The sequence below is a fragment of the Phialemonium atrogriseum genome, assembly GCF_030411735.1.
Source record: "Phialemonium atrogriseum strain 8032-3 unplaced genomic scaffold QBC33scaffold_3, whole genome shotgun sequence".
Lineage (NCBI taxonomy): Eukaryota > Fungi > Ascomycota > Sordariomycetes > Cephalothecales > Cephalothecaceae > Phialemonium > Phialemonium atrogriseum.
The window spans coordinates 622,364-636,218 of record NW_026848140.1 but is presented as its reverse complement, the minus strand read 5'-3'; the positions used below and the strand labels follow the sequence as shown (position 1 = coordinate 636,218).

Sequence of the window (13,855 nt, the reverse complement as noted above, 5' to 3'; positions counted from 1 at the left end):
GGTCACTGTCGTGTCGGGAGTCACATTGATTCGACGCCGTACGAGGCGCCATCCAACTGGTTGTGTGTTACGTGAGCATGTCCCGCGCTTGCTCCTAATGCGGAACGATGCTTCCAAATACCCGGTAAGACAATGTCTGGTATACTCCCAGGCCACCCTTTTTATACTCAGAAGACACCTTGACGCTGAGTTATATCGTCCTCTTAGACCGTATACTTCCATACTCGACTCTTGTTTCGTATGTTTTCGCCTCAAGAAAAATGCGTATTTCACATACCGCACCTGGGAACTAGATAGCAAAGGGGAAGACAGCGAGAAGTTGTGTGAAACCATTCCGCCTAGGCTTGTTCCCGTCTCCCGGGGTTTGAAATCGCCGTGTCAAATTTGGTTGACTCAGCGCCAGCTCAGCGCCATGTCGACTCCATTAAGATTGTAATGCTGTAACTTGTCATCATCTCAAAGATTGCGATAACTGATGTCTAAGAGCGTAGTATTACAATACCGAGATTGAGATGATATACAACTCAGAGGGACTGGGATGAAGTTCCGGAGGACAAGAAATCTACGTCCTCCGGAACTTTTCTCGACCCTGAGCCGCCTCCACACTCGTGTTGAAAAAGTGGATGGACCCGACCGCCAGCTGTCACGGCCCGGTAGAGCCCGATTCGGCTAGGTATGGTGCATAGTTTATCCGAAAAGCTAGCTTCCGCCTATCAGATGCCTCCATAGTCTAACCCAGTTTTCATGCAGAGTGCGGATTTGAATACTGATTATCGCGTCAACTTTCGCAAACAAGCCATCGTGGTGGTAATTGTCCAGCTCCCCGGTGCTTCCAAAGACGTCGATCGAGATGGCTACTCGGCGCGACTTCCTCAGCCAGCCCGCGCCAGAGAACTACGTGGCCGGTCTCGGCCGAGGCGCAACAGGATTCACAACGCGGTCGGATCTTGGCCCGGCGCGCGAAGGTCCCAGCGAGGACCAGATCAAGGCGGCGGTCGCAAAACGCTCGGCACAGCTCGGGCTCACGGAAGCCAAAGAAGGGGACGATAACGAGGACGATAGTAGATATCAGGACCCCGACAACGAAGTCGGTCTTTTCGCTGGAGGCATCTACGAGAAGGATGACGAGGAGGCCGATCAGATATGGAAGGAGGTGGACGACAAGATGGCAAGGCGCCGTCAGAGGCAAAGGTTAGTGACCCCCATTTCTATTCAGCACATTTCGTCCCCTCGCGCCCCTCGCACAACCATCGTTTTCGACGCCAAGCATCTGGTTTATCGGTTCAAATTGATGAACAGAGTACCGACCAGCCTATTACGTACAGGGAAGCACGAGAGAAAGCCGAGACAGACGAGTACGAACGCAAGAACCCCAAGATCCAGCAGCAGTTTGCCGATCTGAAGCGCGCCCTCGGAACCGTCACCGACGAGGAATGGGCAAGTCTACCCGACGTCAAAGATCTCACCGGAAGGACCAAGAGGGCCCGACAGGCCCGGCATGAGAAGTTCTACGCCGTACCCGACAGCGTACTCGCCGCCGCCCGGGACTCGTCCGAGTTTGGGACAACCGTGGCGGACGATGGCGGAAACACAGAGGCCCAAAAGGGCGGTACGACGACGGATTTCGCAAAGATTGGCGCCGCCAGAGACAAGGTCCTCCAGGCGAGACTTGACCAGGCTTCGCACAGCAGCGGCAGAGATTCGGTAGTCGGTAGCTCTACCAGCATCGACCCGAAGGGCTACCTGACGTCACTCTCGAAGCGTGAGGGTGCCGAGCAGAGCATTGGAGACATCGACCAATTCCGGAGGATGCTTAAATCGGCCGTTGATACGAATCCTACCCATGCTCCGGCCTGGGTTGCAGCGGCAAGGTTAGAAGAGTATGCGGGCAAGCCTGGTGCCGCGCGTGCCATGATTGCATCGGGCTGCAAGCACTGCCCGAAGAGCGAGGACATCTGGATCGAAAACATCCGCCTCAACGAGAACCGAAACGCAAAGGTCGTCGCAGCGGAGGCCATCAAGGCCAACCCCAGGTCGGTGCGGCTCTGGGTCGAGGCGATGACGCTCGAGACCGATGCCCGGTCGAAAAAGAAAGTCATCCGCCTGGCCTTGGACCAGATCCCCGAGTCCGAGGCGCTCTGGAAAGAGGCCGTCAACCTCGAGGAGGATCCCGAAGATGCGCGGCTCCTCCTTGCCAAGGCGACCGAACTCATTCCCGGATCCGTGGATCTCTGGCTGGCCCTCGCCCGCCTCGAGGCGCCAGCAAATGCCCGGAAGGTGCTCAACAAGGCAGGCAAGGCCATCCCGTCTTCGCACGAGATCTGGATTGCCGCGGCGCGGCTGGAGGAGCAGCTGGGCGACGGCGGCAACACGTCGGTAATGAAGAACGCCGTGAGGTTCCTCGCCAAGAGGTCGGCGATGCCGAAGCGGGAAGAGTGGATCGCCGAGGCGGAGAAGTGCGAGGACGAGGGCGCCGTCGTCACCTGCGGCAACATCGTCCGGGAAACCCTGGGCTGGGGTCTGGACGAAGACGACGACCGCAAGGACGTATGGATGGAAGACGCCAAGAGCAGCATCGCCAGGGACAAGTTCGAGACTGCCAGGGCGATATATGCCTACGCTCTGCGAGTCTTTGTCACTAGCAAGACGCTGTGGCTGGCGGCGGTGGATCTCGAGAGAAATCACGGCACGAAGGAGGCCCTATGCCAGGTTCTGGAGAAGGCGGTGGAAGCCTGCCCACATAGCGAGGTTATGTGGTTAATGCTTGCCAAGGAGAGGTGGCAGTCCGGGGATCTGGACGAGTCGAGACGAGTCCTCGGCAGAGCCTTCACCCAGAATCCAGACAACGAAGACATCTGGCTGGCCGCGGTCAAGCTAGAGTCTGACAACGGATTCACCGACCAGGCAAGGGAACTCCTAAAGACAGCTCGCCAGAATGCCCCGACCGACAGGGTATGGATGAGGAGCGTCGCCTTCGAGCGTCAGCAGGGCGACAGCGAGGCGGCCTTGGACCTGGTACAGGACGCGCTGCAGCTCTTCCCCGCGGCCGCGAAGCTGTGGATGATGAAGGGACAGATCTACGAAGACCTGGGCAAGGTCCCGCAAGCCCGGGAAGCCTACAGCACGGGCGTGAAGGCGGTGCCGTCGTCGATCCCGCTGTGGCTCCTGTACTCGCGGCTCGAGGAGCGCAACGGCCTCATCGTCAAGGCGCGCAGCGTCCTCGACCGGGCGCGCCAGGCGGTGCCCAAGTCGCCCGAGCTGTGGTGCGAGCTCATCCGGGTCGAGCGGCGGGCGGGCAACGCCAACCAGGCCAAGGCGCTCATGGCCACGGCGCTGCAGCAGATGCCCAAGAGCGGGCTGCTCTGGAGCGAGCGCATCCTGCACCTCGAGCCGCGCACGCAGCGGCGTACCCTCAGCGTCGAGGCCGTCAAGCAGGCCGAGGCCGACCCGACCGTGTCGGTGACGGTGGCGCGGTGCTTCTGGGGCGACCGCCGCCTGGAGAAGGCGCAGAACTGGTTCGAGCGGGCGCTGGTGCTCGACAGCGGCGTCGGCGACACGTGGGCTTGGTACTACAAGTTCCTGCTGCAGCACGGCACCGACGAGAAGCGCGAGGAGCTGCTCTCCAAGCTGCGCATGGTCGAGCCCAGGCACGGCGAGTACTGGGCAGCCGTGGCGAAGGACCCCAAGAACGCGAAGAAGAAGCCCGAGGAGGTGCTGCGCTTGGTCGCGGCTTCGCTGCAGTGATACGGGGACGGTCGGTCGGGCCGGTGGGCACTACCGGGGTGATGATGTATTAGGTAGTCTGTACTTGCGTGATATCCTGGGAAGAGAATCCTAATTCCCTTGTTTGCTACATGTTCTCTAACACGAATTCGTGAATGATGTACGCATGGATACCATTAGCATACATACGGACTTGGCCTGAACAGTTGAGACGTGGTGATATTTCAAAGTTACAAGTCATCCCAACCCCGAGTTGAAAGCAGAGAGTTTGCTACTCCAAAAATTCCATGTCCATTCTGCCGAAGCGAAATTCAATTGCACAATTACACAACCCAGAGAACCTAACTATCCATCCATCCATCACCTTAAGGAAACCGAAACGACGCAACAAATCATTTCCCTCCGAACCAGCCCGAGATCCCGCTCTTAGCCTTGGAGGTGCCTTCCTCCACCTTGCGGTCAAATTCATCAATCTTCTTCATCGTGTCGGCCTTGGTCTCCTTGGCGTACGACTCTGCCTCGCTCTTTGCTTTCGAGTACTCCTTGTTCGCGGCGGCAACCTTGTTGAGCCCAGAGTGTTAGATATAAGGTAAAGGCGACTTCTACCTCCGATGGCAATGCTGGCAGGGCCGCAATGGGACGGGACAGAACTTACTGCGTTGTCGAACTTGGCGCCGGCCTCCTGGCCGAGCTTCTTGCCCTCCTTCTCGGCATCGGCGCCGCGGTGGGGGAGGACTTCCTTCGCCTTTGCTGTGGCCTTGTGGACGTCGCCTGCGTGGAGGAGTTAGACTGCGAAAAGCTCAGGCAGTTCGGGGGGCCGCGTCGGGGAGGGAAGAGAGGGGAGGTGGAGGAAACTGACTCTCGAATTGCTTCTCGGCGACCTTGGGCCGGCCACCGGATGTGTACAGGTAGTAGCCGACGCCGCCGGCTGCGGTGAGGCCGAGAAGGATGGGGGCTCGCGATCTGGACATGGTGGCTGATGGATATGAGTGGTGTTGACTGGTTAAGTGTTCGGATTCAGCGACTCAGGCGGGTTGAAGTTGGATTGATTGTCGATGAAGATTTGGAGATGGAGGAAGGTCGTTGGGTGATATAGCCTGGACGAAGCTGGAGGGGCAAGAGGGGTCATGGCGAATTAAATGCTATGGCATGATCTGCTGTGGTACGGTACCCAACCTTGGTGGAGGTACCTCATACTGGTGAATGTCCCTTTGCTCATTGAATGACGTAGTGCGGAGGAGGAGCTCTTGGGCTGTCCCCACATTTGCCAGAACATAGCTGGGCTGCTAGCCTCCAGCGTGCTAGGTGCCTAGGTACTGTACCTGCCTAGGTACCTTCGCAAATTTGGTGATCTGAGATCTATTAGGAAGATCATCCTGCAGACCTACAACATATGATTCTGTTACGAGGAACAGATTCTTGGCGATACTGACCTACCTCTTTGCCTCTGTAGGTGCTTATAGGCCAGGCGGTCGGTTGATGGCAGTCGGGGCTGCCGTTTCGTGAAGCTGGCGCTATCTACCTATTGCACCAAGCAGGTACCGACCCTTAGCTCTATGCGTACATATAGCCGTAACAGCTTGGAACCGCCCGCAAGAAGGTAGCTTTGCGACCCATTACATCATTCCCATTGCCCGGACCCAGGCATCTAGTTCGAGCTTCACATCCACTACTAGGAACGCATTCTTCGATCGGGTTAGGCTGTCATTCTGAGCATCCTTGTCTTGTCTTGTTTTGCTTTGGTCTTGGTAGCTGCATTGGCCTGTTCAGAGTGTCAGGGGTCCGAAGCTGAAATCACCCTCGCAAGGCTGCCAAGATTCTGGCCAAGTTCGCGACACATCTTCCAACATAATCGCGGACGTCGCCGTCATCACTCAATGGCAATCTTGTTGTAGTTTGGCTTGACCGACACACTGTTGTGGCGCTTCAGGAGCAATTCGCCATGGTGAGGCACATGTCCAGCAGCAATATCAAGGATGAAGCCTCGCAGCTCGCGCCGAGCTCCACCCCTCAAGGATAGCGACTTTGATCACGAAATCAACCTCGTTGACCATTCAACGTCAGACCTTGGGGCGCCGAGTTTGGAAGAAGGAGCCCTCCGCTCATCTACGTCTGAGCCCGGTATCGTTGCGGGTCCTTCGTCGTCCGGCCTGGATTCTCCACCAGCCGTTGACAATGCCACCGCGGGTCATGATGGGCCAACCCAGGGCGGTGGCCAAGCTGACAATAGCGGCCAGCCGACTGCTATTAAAAACCCTCTTGTCGAGATAGAAGGTGAGTTTCAAATTCTTCCTGGCGCCGAAATGTTCTTTCTAATCTCCGTAACAGAGCCAACGCCTGCCGCGGAGGACAATCAGCCAAAGGGTGGGAATCAAACCGTCAAAGTCAAGCCGAAGTCCCCCGAATCTGCAATCGATATCCTCTACGAGAACCAGCGCGGCGGCTTCCTATGCGGCATACCCCTTTTCTCATCTAAAGCCCTCGGAAACCTCGATCCGGCGGCATGGACAAACTCTGCCCATAGGCATAGCCCGACAGATACCCAGACAGCTCAAGTGCCAGACCCGAGCTGGGAATGGGCATGGCCGGAGTGGAAGATCAACCACGACGACGGCGTCGATGAAGACGGATGGGAATACTCGTTCATGTTCACCAAGAATTTCTCCTGGCACGGCCCAAGTTGGTGGAATTCCTTTGTCCGGAGACGCGCATGGATTCGGAGACGGGTCAAGAAAGGCACATCATACACGCCGCAAGACCCCCTTAGGCTCAACCCGGAATACTTCACAATCCGGCCTGCCTCGGCCGCTAGCCACAGCCGAAGTCCAAGCAGGGCGACGGCAAGCCGCCGCGGGAGCATCATAAGCACGGGCACCAGCCAGGCAGCCGAGACCGAGGAGCTGGAGAGACCAGACATCGAGGACATGGAGTCGCTTCTCTCGGCTCTGCGCGTATCGAGAATCGACAGGGAGAAAATCGAGGCCGTGGACAACTATCTAGAGCATGGGCAGCATGATGACCTCATCCACCTACAAGAAGAGATGCACGATATCATGGCCCTCTTCGTGTTCCAGGCTTCGAGGAAAGTGCTCCTTGCAAGACTGACGGAAGTGCACGATGAGACGCAAAAGAAACTGGAAGAAGATGACTCGGACACCCTCAGACGCAGAGCTGCAGACCTGGCAGCGGCAGTCAAGCAAGCAGACGAAGAGGTCAAGAAACTGGAATACTGGAGCGATGTAAAAGCAATGGCCGAGGAGGGCAAGTCCAAGGGTGCCGTTGACGGTGGCGAGGGATGGGACGACGCATGGCGAGGGTTGGATAAGAGCGGACCCGCAGGCCCTGATCCGAAGAGAGCTCAGCCTTAGCACGAGACCCCTTCTGTCTGTCTAACTTATTGTGTATACCCTGGCCTTACATTGCAACTCTAACGCTTCATGATATCCCCGTACATAGTACAAAATACAGTTTGGCGCCGGATTCGCACTGTGGGGGAGCGGGCATGTGCTTCCCGACCTCCGACGCAATTATCAAAAATGGATCTTGCCCCCAAGCAAATCCATGATGATCTCGCAAGTCTTAACCAGACGATGCTTCAGTTATAGCAAATGTCCCTGGGAGTCAAATCGATATGGAGAGCCCGAATTGGTGTTCGTGGGCTCTCCTTGATTCCCAGGGCCCATCCTATCCCGTTCGTCCCTTACCAGCGTATGCGCCTACTGTCCTCACGGAGACGCGACAATAGTCTTGATAACGAACCAGGCGCAGCCGCAGATGCAGATGCAGCTTCCAGGGATGGGAGGCCATCACCGTCGAAAGGCGTCGTGTCGCCGGTCACGCTGGTCGACCGGCTCGTAACCCTCCCCGTCCGCCAGCATGGGCCCCGAGAATCGGTCCTCGTCGAGCCCCGGATCGAGTACCCCCATCGTCGCGAAACCCAGCGGAGCGAGCGCAGAAACCACCAGGGCATAACGGCGCAGCTGCGGCTCGAGCGCATCCGCGCCGCCCAGTCCGCGCCGCCGCCGAACTGGCGGGCCGTCCTGCATACCCTCACCGTCTGGACACCCAAGTACTCCGAGGATACCGTCGAGGTCGTCCTTCCCGAAGATGCTGCCAGCCTGCTCTTTTCGGACGCGGTGGACAATATCTGGGACATTCAGTCGAGGACTGGGGTGACGATGAAAATCGAGTCTGGGGCTGCAAAGGATGGGCCTCAGACGCTGCTACTCTCGGGCGATCGACGTGCCATTGACAAGGCGATCGAGGATATTCTCAGCGTGACAAAGAAGATTACAAGCGTTCTCTTGTCGAGACCTGTTGACCGCAGCGGCAGCCTCTATCCACTAGAGGGTCAAGAGACGAGCTCAACCCCTCCCGTATCTATCTGGGACGGCCAGACCAGCTTTGCGAGGCCATATGCCCTCACAAGAAGAGCAGAGGACATCCCTCGACCGAGCAGTTGGACAAAAAGGTCGCTTGAGGAGTACGTAATCGCCCTGACGATGGGCCGCCTCCCTCCAACCCTTGCCTCAACCATCTATCCGAAGGGGATGAGCCACGACGAAGCCGTCATCCAACAGCTGCACCAAACCTTCAACGACCCAACAGCCCGACCAGCGCTGTCAAGCTCGGCGTTCAAGATGGCCCTCGCCTTCATGGCTCGGAAGGGCCACACCTTCCGGCCCCACTCCCGGGCGCTGTTCGTCCGCATGGAGATGTTTGGCATGCGAATGGACACCGAGGTCTTCAACCTCCTGGCCGAGTCCGCAGTCAAGGCCCGCGACCTGCGGAGCTTCTCGATGACCACGAACCTCATGGTCAAGCGCGGGCACCGGCCGAACCTCCGGACCTGGATTCTCTTCCTGCGCCTGATCAAGAGCGAGGAGGTCAAGCGGTACATCCTCCACGCCATGAACCACACGGAGCTGCTCGACAGCCCCTCGGCCGCCAGAGAGGTCGCCAAGGAGATGGCATCCCACGACATCGACCGCGCCATCCAGCAGGGCAAGGACCTGCAGACTTTTCTTACGGACCAAGACGCCCTCTACGGTTCAGACTGGCTCAGCCGTGACGCCGGCAACAAGATCATCGAGATCCTCGGCCGGCACGGCCGGTTCGACGACTGCGGCGACTTCCTCGACGTCATGTCCCGTAGCATACCCGGTGGCCCCGACGTCGTCGCCCTCAACACGGCCCTGACGCACTGCAAGGTCCAGAACGACCTCCACCGAGCCGTCGACCTGCTCGAGCGATTTGATAACAGCAACAACAGCAACAACACCGCCGAACAACAACAAAGAGGGGCCGCCGTCCCGGACGCAATCACCTACCACCTCCTCTCCGAGCTGGGCTGGCGCCACAAGCTGCCCCACGTCACCGGCCTCGTCTGGCGCTACAGCTGCCTCGTCAACAAGACCAGCTACCGCATGCGCCGCCGCGCCGCCGACCTCCTGCGGAAGGGCGCCGGGGCGGCGACGGCGTCGTCGTCGTCAACCGCCACAGCCGGCGACGGCAACGGCGATGGCGACGACGACGCGCATACCATACAAGCCCTGCTCGTCAACGAGGTGACGAGCGACTACGCCGAAGCCGGATCCGACCCCGCGGTGCGGGATAACCCGGACGCCGACGCCGACGCCGACGACCCCATGCGCCAGATGATGCAGTGGTACAGGCGCCGACACCGCGACTGGGAGCCCGCCGCCCCGCTGAGCGCCCTGCTGAGGGAGGCGCTGGCCCGCGACGCCCGGCTGCTGCGGGTGCGACGGCGCCGCCGCCTGGGCGCCTCCTCCTCGGCGGGGGCGGAGGGCGGCGAGGAGGAGGAAGAAGAAGAACAAGACATCGTTGTGGGGCCCGTGGCGCTGCCGACGCGGAGGCGGAGGCGGGTGTGGGGGGGAGGCGGCGACGCTGACGCTTCGGTTCGGGGATGAGGATTGGGACGAGGACGGTTCGGACGAGGGGGGAATGTCTGTTGTCTAGATAGATGCCTGGGTTGTCCGATTCAAAGGGGAAATAATCACCATCGTAGAAAGTGGACCTACGGAGTACGGGCGGGCGGCGGGTATCCCTGGGAATGATATAGATCTATATGTGTAGATTTTTGTGTACATTACAAACCATGGTGTGTCTTGATATACCTATAGAGAGACGTGTTGAACTCGCCGTCTACATATTGTCATCTGAGAACGAAAAACCATGAAACAGCAATCTGAGTACCGGGATCGATCCCCCTGCTCCTCCGCTAGTACGCAGTGTACGTGTGTGTGTGTCTGCTCCAATACCTATGCCCGAGAGATAACTTACGATGACCTAGCACCGAAGAAACTGCAAGACTCGAAAAGAGTCAAAAATAGTAAACCTAACTTCAAAGTTCAGTGTATATGCGCAGGTAGGCAGGTTAAGGTTTCGATGTCTAAAAAAGTCGGTCCGTCCAACACATCACATGGCCACGCAAACAAAACTACATGATCCCCCCGAAATCACATGCATTTGCTAAAACAAACCCGTCGCTGCAGTTATCAAATCCCCAGCGTTTCTTTTCCCTAGCAGAACCCCCCTCCGCGCAGCCTATACCCCGCCCAGGGGCCCTTCTCGCCTCCGGACGCATGCATCGCCTCCCAGGCCCCTCGTGGAGTGCGTGGGGAGGGGTGTCAGTTCGGAGCTGTCGCAACTTTTCCGATTTGTATGTCGGTGTGGGTGTTGTGGCGTCAAATAGAGAAAAGGAAAGGTGGAGGAGGGACGAGACAAGCGGATATTCGTTTCGTTCAACTTGGAATTCGGACCCCAATGCGGGGGCCAGGCCGGAAAGGGGAGGTATATGCAGCTATCGACACCAGTACACCGGCGGCAAGACAGCGGCAAACATCGACGCCTGCCCGGCGGTGGCAGCAGAGAGTGAGAGAGCGAGTGAGAGCGAGAGAGAGAGAGAGATAATGTAGAGAAACACGCAAAAACAACAGGGCCCTTCCCCTCCATCGAGTTCTGCCAGCGCCGACTTTCCCTGTCCCCCCTTTCCACGACCCGTCTTGAACCGTCATTCATGAGTACCCAGGTCATTGCAGTGCCAGTCATTCGTCCTTCTTGGCCTCCCCAGAGACCTTTGCCTCGTCGGATTTGGTCTCGGGTTTCGGCTCGGAGTCAGGGGCAGACTGACTCGTCGCCGTCTTCCCATCCTCACTCGGCTTCTCCTGCTGGCTGGCTCCCTTGGCCTCGCCCTCCGCGCCCTCGGCAGCATCATCTTCCGAACCGGAAGTCGAGCCCTTTGACACCTGACTTGCAAGGTCTTTGTCTTCCTCCGAGTTGTCAAACATCTCGGTATCGTCCGAGTCGGTAAGGATTTCAGTGCCATCACCCAAGAAGATGATGCGGCCCTTGTATCCACCAATCCCGAAAGTCTTGCCACTCTTCTGCTCCGAGTCGACATCGTATCCGCTGTCACTGTCATCAAAGTTATGATGTACCCCGGGACCTCGGAATTCGGCTACGGTCAGACAGCATATTAGCGTTTATTGCCCTCCTAAAAAGGAGAGGGGTAGAGCCCATCACAGGCGTAAACTAATTGGGAGGGACAGAAATGTGATGCGGAAGGGCCAATCAAGCTGATTGAAGTCGCTGCTCACCGTATTCCGGGGGGGCGCAAGGGCCGTCCCCATTGGCAACCCGTCTAGCAATCTCCTCATACCACTCCTCCTTACTCCGACCCCTGAGGAAGCCAACAATGATCATGGTCATGTTGTCACAGCCGACGCCACCAGTCTCAGAGTTTGAAGCCAGGCAGTTGTCCATCATGTTCTCACAGATCTTCTCCAATTCCTGTTTGGCAGCAATACCCCGTCGAACGAACTCGATAACTGCCTGAGAGGACTGGCAGTCCCAGATGCCTGAAGAGGATCAGAGGGTTAATAATCAGTGTAACATTGGAACAAGGTTAGAGAGCTCACCATCGCAGGCAAGGACAAGGAACTCGTCATCCTCTCCCAAATCATGTACCACAACATCAGGGTAAGCAGTGACAATCTGTTGCTCCGGTGCTAGGTCGGCGCTCTTCTTGAATTCAAAGTCTCCAATGGCCCTTGAGAGGGCAAGGTTGCCATTGACCCGGCCGAAGTCGACAAACCCGCCGGCAGCTGTAATCCGCGCTTTCTCCCCTTCACACAAGACATAAGTTAGCATCAGGGGAGATTTTCGCAGTAGAGCAAGAGTTGGAGATAATAAGTACCTTCGTTTTGTGGTTTATGGTCAAATGACAGGGGCTTCGCACGGCCTTTGACACCCAAGACGCTTCTCGAGTCTCCAGCGTTTGCCTGGGGACCTCTCATTAACAAATGCAGGCGGGCAAACTTGGGAGCAGGAGGTGACCAACAATGTAGATCTTGTCTCCCGTGATGAGGCCAACACAAGCTGTGCAGCCGGATACTTCCTCTTCGTACTTGGGGTCTGTTCACATCACTTCATCAGCCGACTGGTTCCCAAAAAGGCAAGGTTTCTTGCCAGCCGTGGCAGCAGGAAAGATCCCATCGCAACTCCCAGTGACATATCACAGCATATCATACCATTCAGTATCGCTCGGTCGGTTGCCAGGAATCCATCCTTCATGGCTTGCTCATAATCACCAGCCTTGAATGTCTCCTGCTTTGCGATGATGTGATGGATGTTCTCGCCGGCGAAATGGGCAACCTTATCTCCGCCGTGACCGTCGTAGACACCGAAGAAGGAGAGCCTGCTCGCGTGTGACTTTTCAGCGTCCTTGTTGGAGGCTAGGAGGTTGAGGACTGTAGTATGCGCGTCTTCCATGCTGATGCGCCAGCCTTGCATGGCCGACACGCCATAGATCAACCGGTCGTCTTCGCCATTTGCGGAGGTCTGAGGATTGTGTCACTTGGTTAGCGCTTAGGTCTGAGGAGTCTTGCATAGAAAATACGAGGTGTGATATCCGCTCGGTCGAGGGAGTTGTTGTGGACAGAACCTCGGACAAGCGGATCATGGTCGCGTGGCCCAACACAGGTTGGTAGGCCACCGTCGTCAGAGGGGTAGTCGGGATCTCGCGGGAATGCTGGGAAAATAAGACAGGAACTGGATCGCACATACCTTTTCAACAACGGGCTCAGAGAGTGTCTGACCCATGGTGAAGGAAGGGTGGGTTTGGCAGCAATGCGGCTGCCGTGGGGGAAGGTGGGCTGGAGGTTATGTCGGACGGGAGAACAAGTCGGGCCAGAGTCAGAATTTGCCTAGGGTAATGTATTGGCCTGACAGGCCAGGTTTGACAATGACGTTGCTGAAGTTAGATTGGCCAAGGCTTGAAGTTTCCAGTCGCAGCCCCAGGTTGCGAGTTTGCGGGTTGGCGGTTTTGCGGCGGGTGCTGCCTCCCTGGTACGTCGAGCGAATTGGAATTGGGTGGTGGAAGCGGGGTTAGTGTAGACAGGCGACAGAGACTGGTAGTGCACCTAGGTGACAAGGCGCGACGAGGCTTGAGAAGGGAGCTTGGGCCAAGCGGAGGCAACAACAGAGAGGGATGCAGGCACAGGCGCCTAAGGAGGGATAGGTAGTCAGGCGATAGCCAAGCACTGAAGACCTAGATGTTACTCTTGAGATTTGAGGCTATTCACGCGCATCAGCAATAATTGTTTCTTCGCCGTGTTGCTCAGCCAAGGCGTGGTGGGCGTGGATCTGTGGGCGTAGATCTGTGTGGGGGACCTTGGGAGGTGCACTGCGGATAATCAATAGTGCGAGGCAGGAAGAGTTTTTCTTAGTTAGGTGAGGTTGCCTTGGGTGATGTGATAAGGCCCGGTGAACCAAATTTCTTTGTGCCTCGCGGCACGCTTACTTATTTGGTTGGCAAGGCAGAAAGAAAGCCCTATCTTACTTTTCTCCTTGAAAATGCCTCTACCATACCTAGTTACCTATTCAGGTTCTAGATCCTGGCCTGGCCCTTGCTCTCTCTCTCGGTCTCCCCTCCTTTTACAGAGTACACAAAGGCACTCTCTCCTGCACTTGGTTGCCTAGGCGGGGCACGTGCTATGCTAGGCCAACATCCCTAGTGGTAGGAATGTGCTGTACCTAGGTAGGTAGGCAGTTATCTTTTACATAATCTGGTCGCATAAAACGCATGGGAAGACCAGTCACTCACTATAGG

General features: G+C 57.2%; 5 protein-coding genes across 5 annotated transcripts; 3 read left to right on the top strand and 2 right to left on the bottom strand.

Moving 5' to 3' along the window:
- The first annotated feature begins 587 nt into the window (after positions 1-587).
- Positions 588-3,984, top strand: QBC33DRAFT_526324 (PRP1 splicing factor). Its single transcript, XM_060426891.1, has 3 exons — positions 588-673; positions 751-1,191; positions 1,326-3,984. The coding sequence occupies exons 2-3, from the start codon at positions 851-853 to the stop codon at positions 3,742-3,744; spliced, it is 2,760 nt and encodes a 919-aa protein (XP_060287181.1). The 5' UTR covers positions 588-673; positions 751-850; the 3' UTR covers positions 3,745-3,984.
- Positions 3,761-4,851, bottom strand: QBC33DRAFT_566425 (uncharacterized protein). Its single transcript, XM_060430459.1, has 3 exons — positions 4,583-4,851; positions 4,379-4,494; positions 3,761-4,283 (listed from the first exon to the last, which is right to left on the bottom strand). The coding sequence occupies exons 1-3, from the start codon at positions 4,692-4,694 to the stop codon at positions 4,116-4,118; spliced, it is 396 nt and encodes a 131-aa protein (XP_060287180.1). The 5' UTR covers positions 4,695-4,851; the 3' UTR covers positions 3,761-4,115.
- An 848-nt stretch (positions 4,852-5,699) lies between these two features.
- On the top strand, positions 5,700-7,091 carry QBC33DRAFT_555463 (uncharacterized protein; the record flags this gene model as incomplete). Its single annotated transcript, XM_060429647.1, has 2 exons — positions 5,700-5,997; positions 6,052-7,091. The coding sequence occupies 2 exons, from the start codon at positions 5,700-5,702 to the stop codon at positions 7,089-7,091; spliced, it is 1,338 nt and encodes a 445-aa protein (XP_060287179.1).
- Positions 7,092-7,433: 342 nt separating this feature from the next.
- On the top strand, positions 7,434-9,653 carry QBC33DRAFT_555462 (putative pentatricopeptide repeat domain-protein; the record flags this gene model as incomplete). Its single annotated transcript, XM_060429646.1, has 1 exon — positions 7,434-9,653. One exon carries the CDS (start codon positions 7,434-7,436, stop codon positions 9,651-9,653), a length of 2,220 nt encoding a protein of 739 aa, XP_060287178.1.
- A 1,137-nt stretch (positions 9,654-10,790) lies between these two features.
- Positions 10,791-12,846, bottom strand: QBC33DRAFT_555461 (phosphatase 2C-domain-containing protein; the record flags this gene model as incomplete). Its single annotated transcript, XM_060429645.1, has 8 exons — positions 10,791-11,203; positions 11,343-11,603; positions 11,664-11,870; positions 11,942-12,026; positions 12,086-12,159; positions 12,276-12,585; positions 12,644-12,775; positions 12,811-12,846. 8 exons carry the CDS (start codon positions 12,844-12,846, stop codon positions 10,791-10,793), a joined length of 1,518 nt encoding a protein of 505 aa, XP_060287177.1.
- Positions 12,847-13,855: the final 1,009 nt, after the last annotated feature.

What these genes read in the sequence shown, in the direction of transcription:
- QBC33DRAFT_526324 (XM_060426891.1), top strand. Translation starts at nt 851, where the DNA reads ATGGCTACTCGGCGCGACTTCCTCAGCCAGCCCGCGCCAGAGAACTAC. An exon ending in AGGCGCCGTCAGAGGCAAAG is followed by an intron (nt 1,192 to 1,325) that starts GTTAGTGACCCC and finishes TATTACGTACAG; the next exon opens with GGAAGCACGAGAGAAAGCCG.
- QBC33DRAFT_566425 (XM_060430459.1), bottom strand. Translation starts at nt 4,694, where the DNA reads ATGTCCAGATCGCGAGCCCCCATCCTTCTCGGCCTCACCGCAGCCGGC. An exon ending in CGCCGAGAAGCAATTCGAGA is followed by an intron (nt 4,495 to 4,582) that starts GTCAGTTTCCTC and finishes TCCTCCACGCAG; the next exon opens with GCGACGTCCACAAGGCCACA. An exon ending in GCGCCAAGTTCGACAACGCA is followed by an intron (nt 4,284 to 4,378) that starts GTAAGTTCTGTC and finishes GGGCTCAACAAG; the next exon opens with GTTGCCGCCGCGAACAAGGA.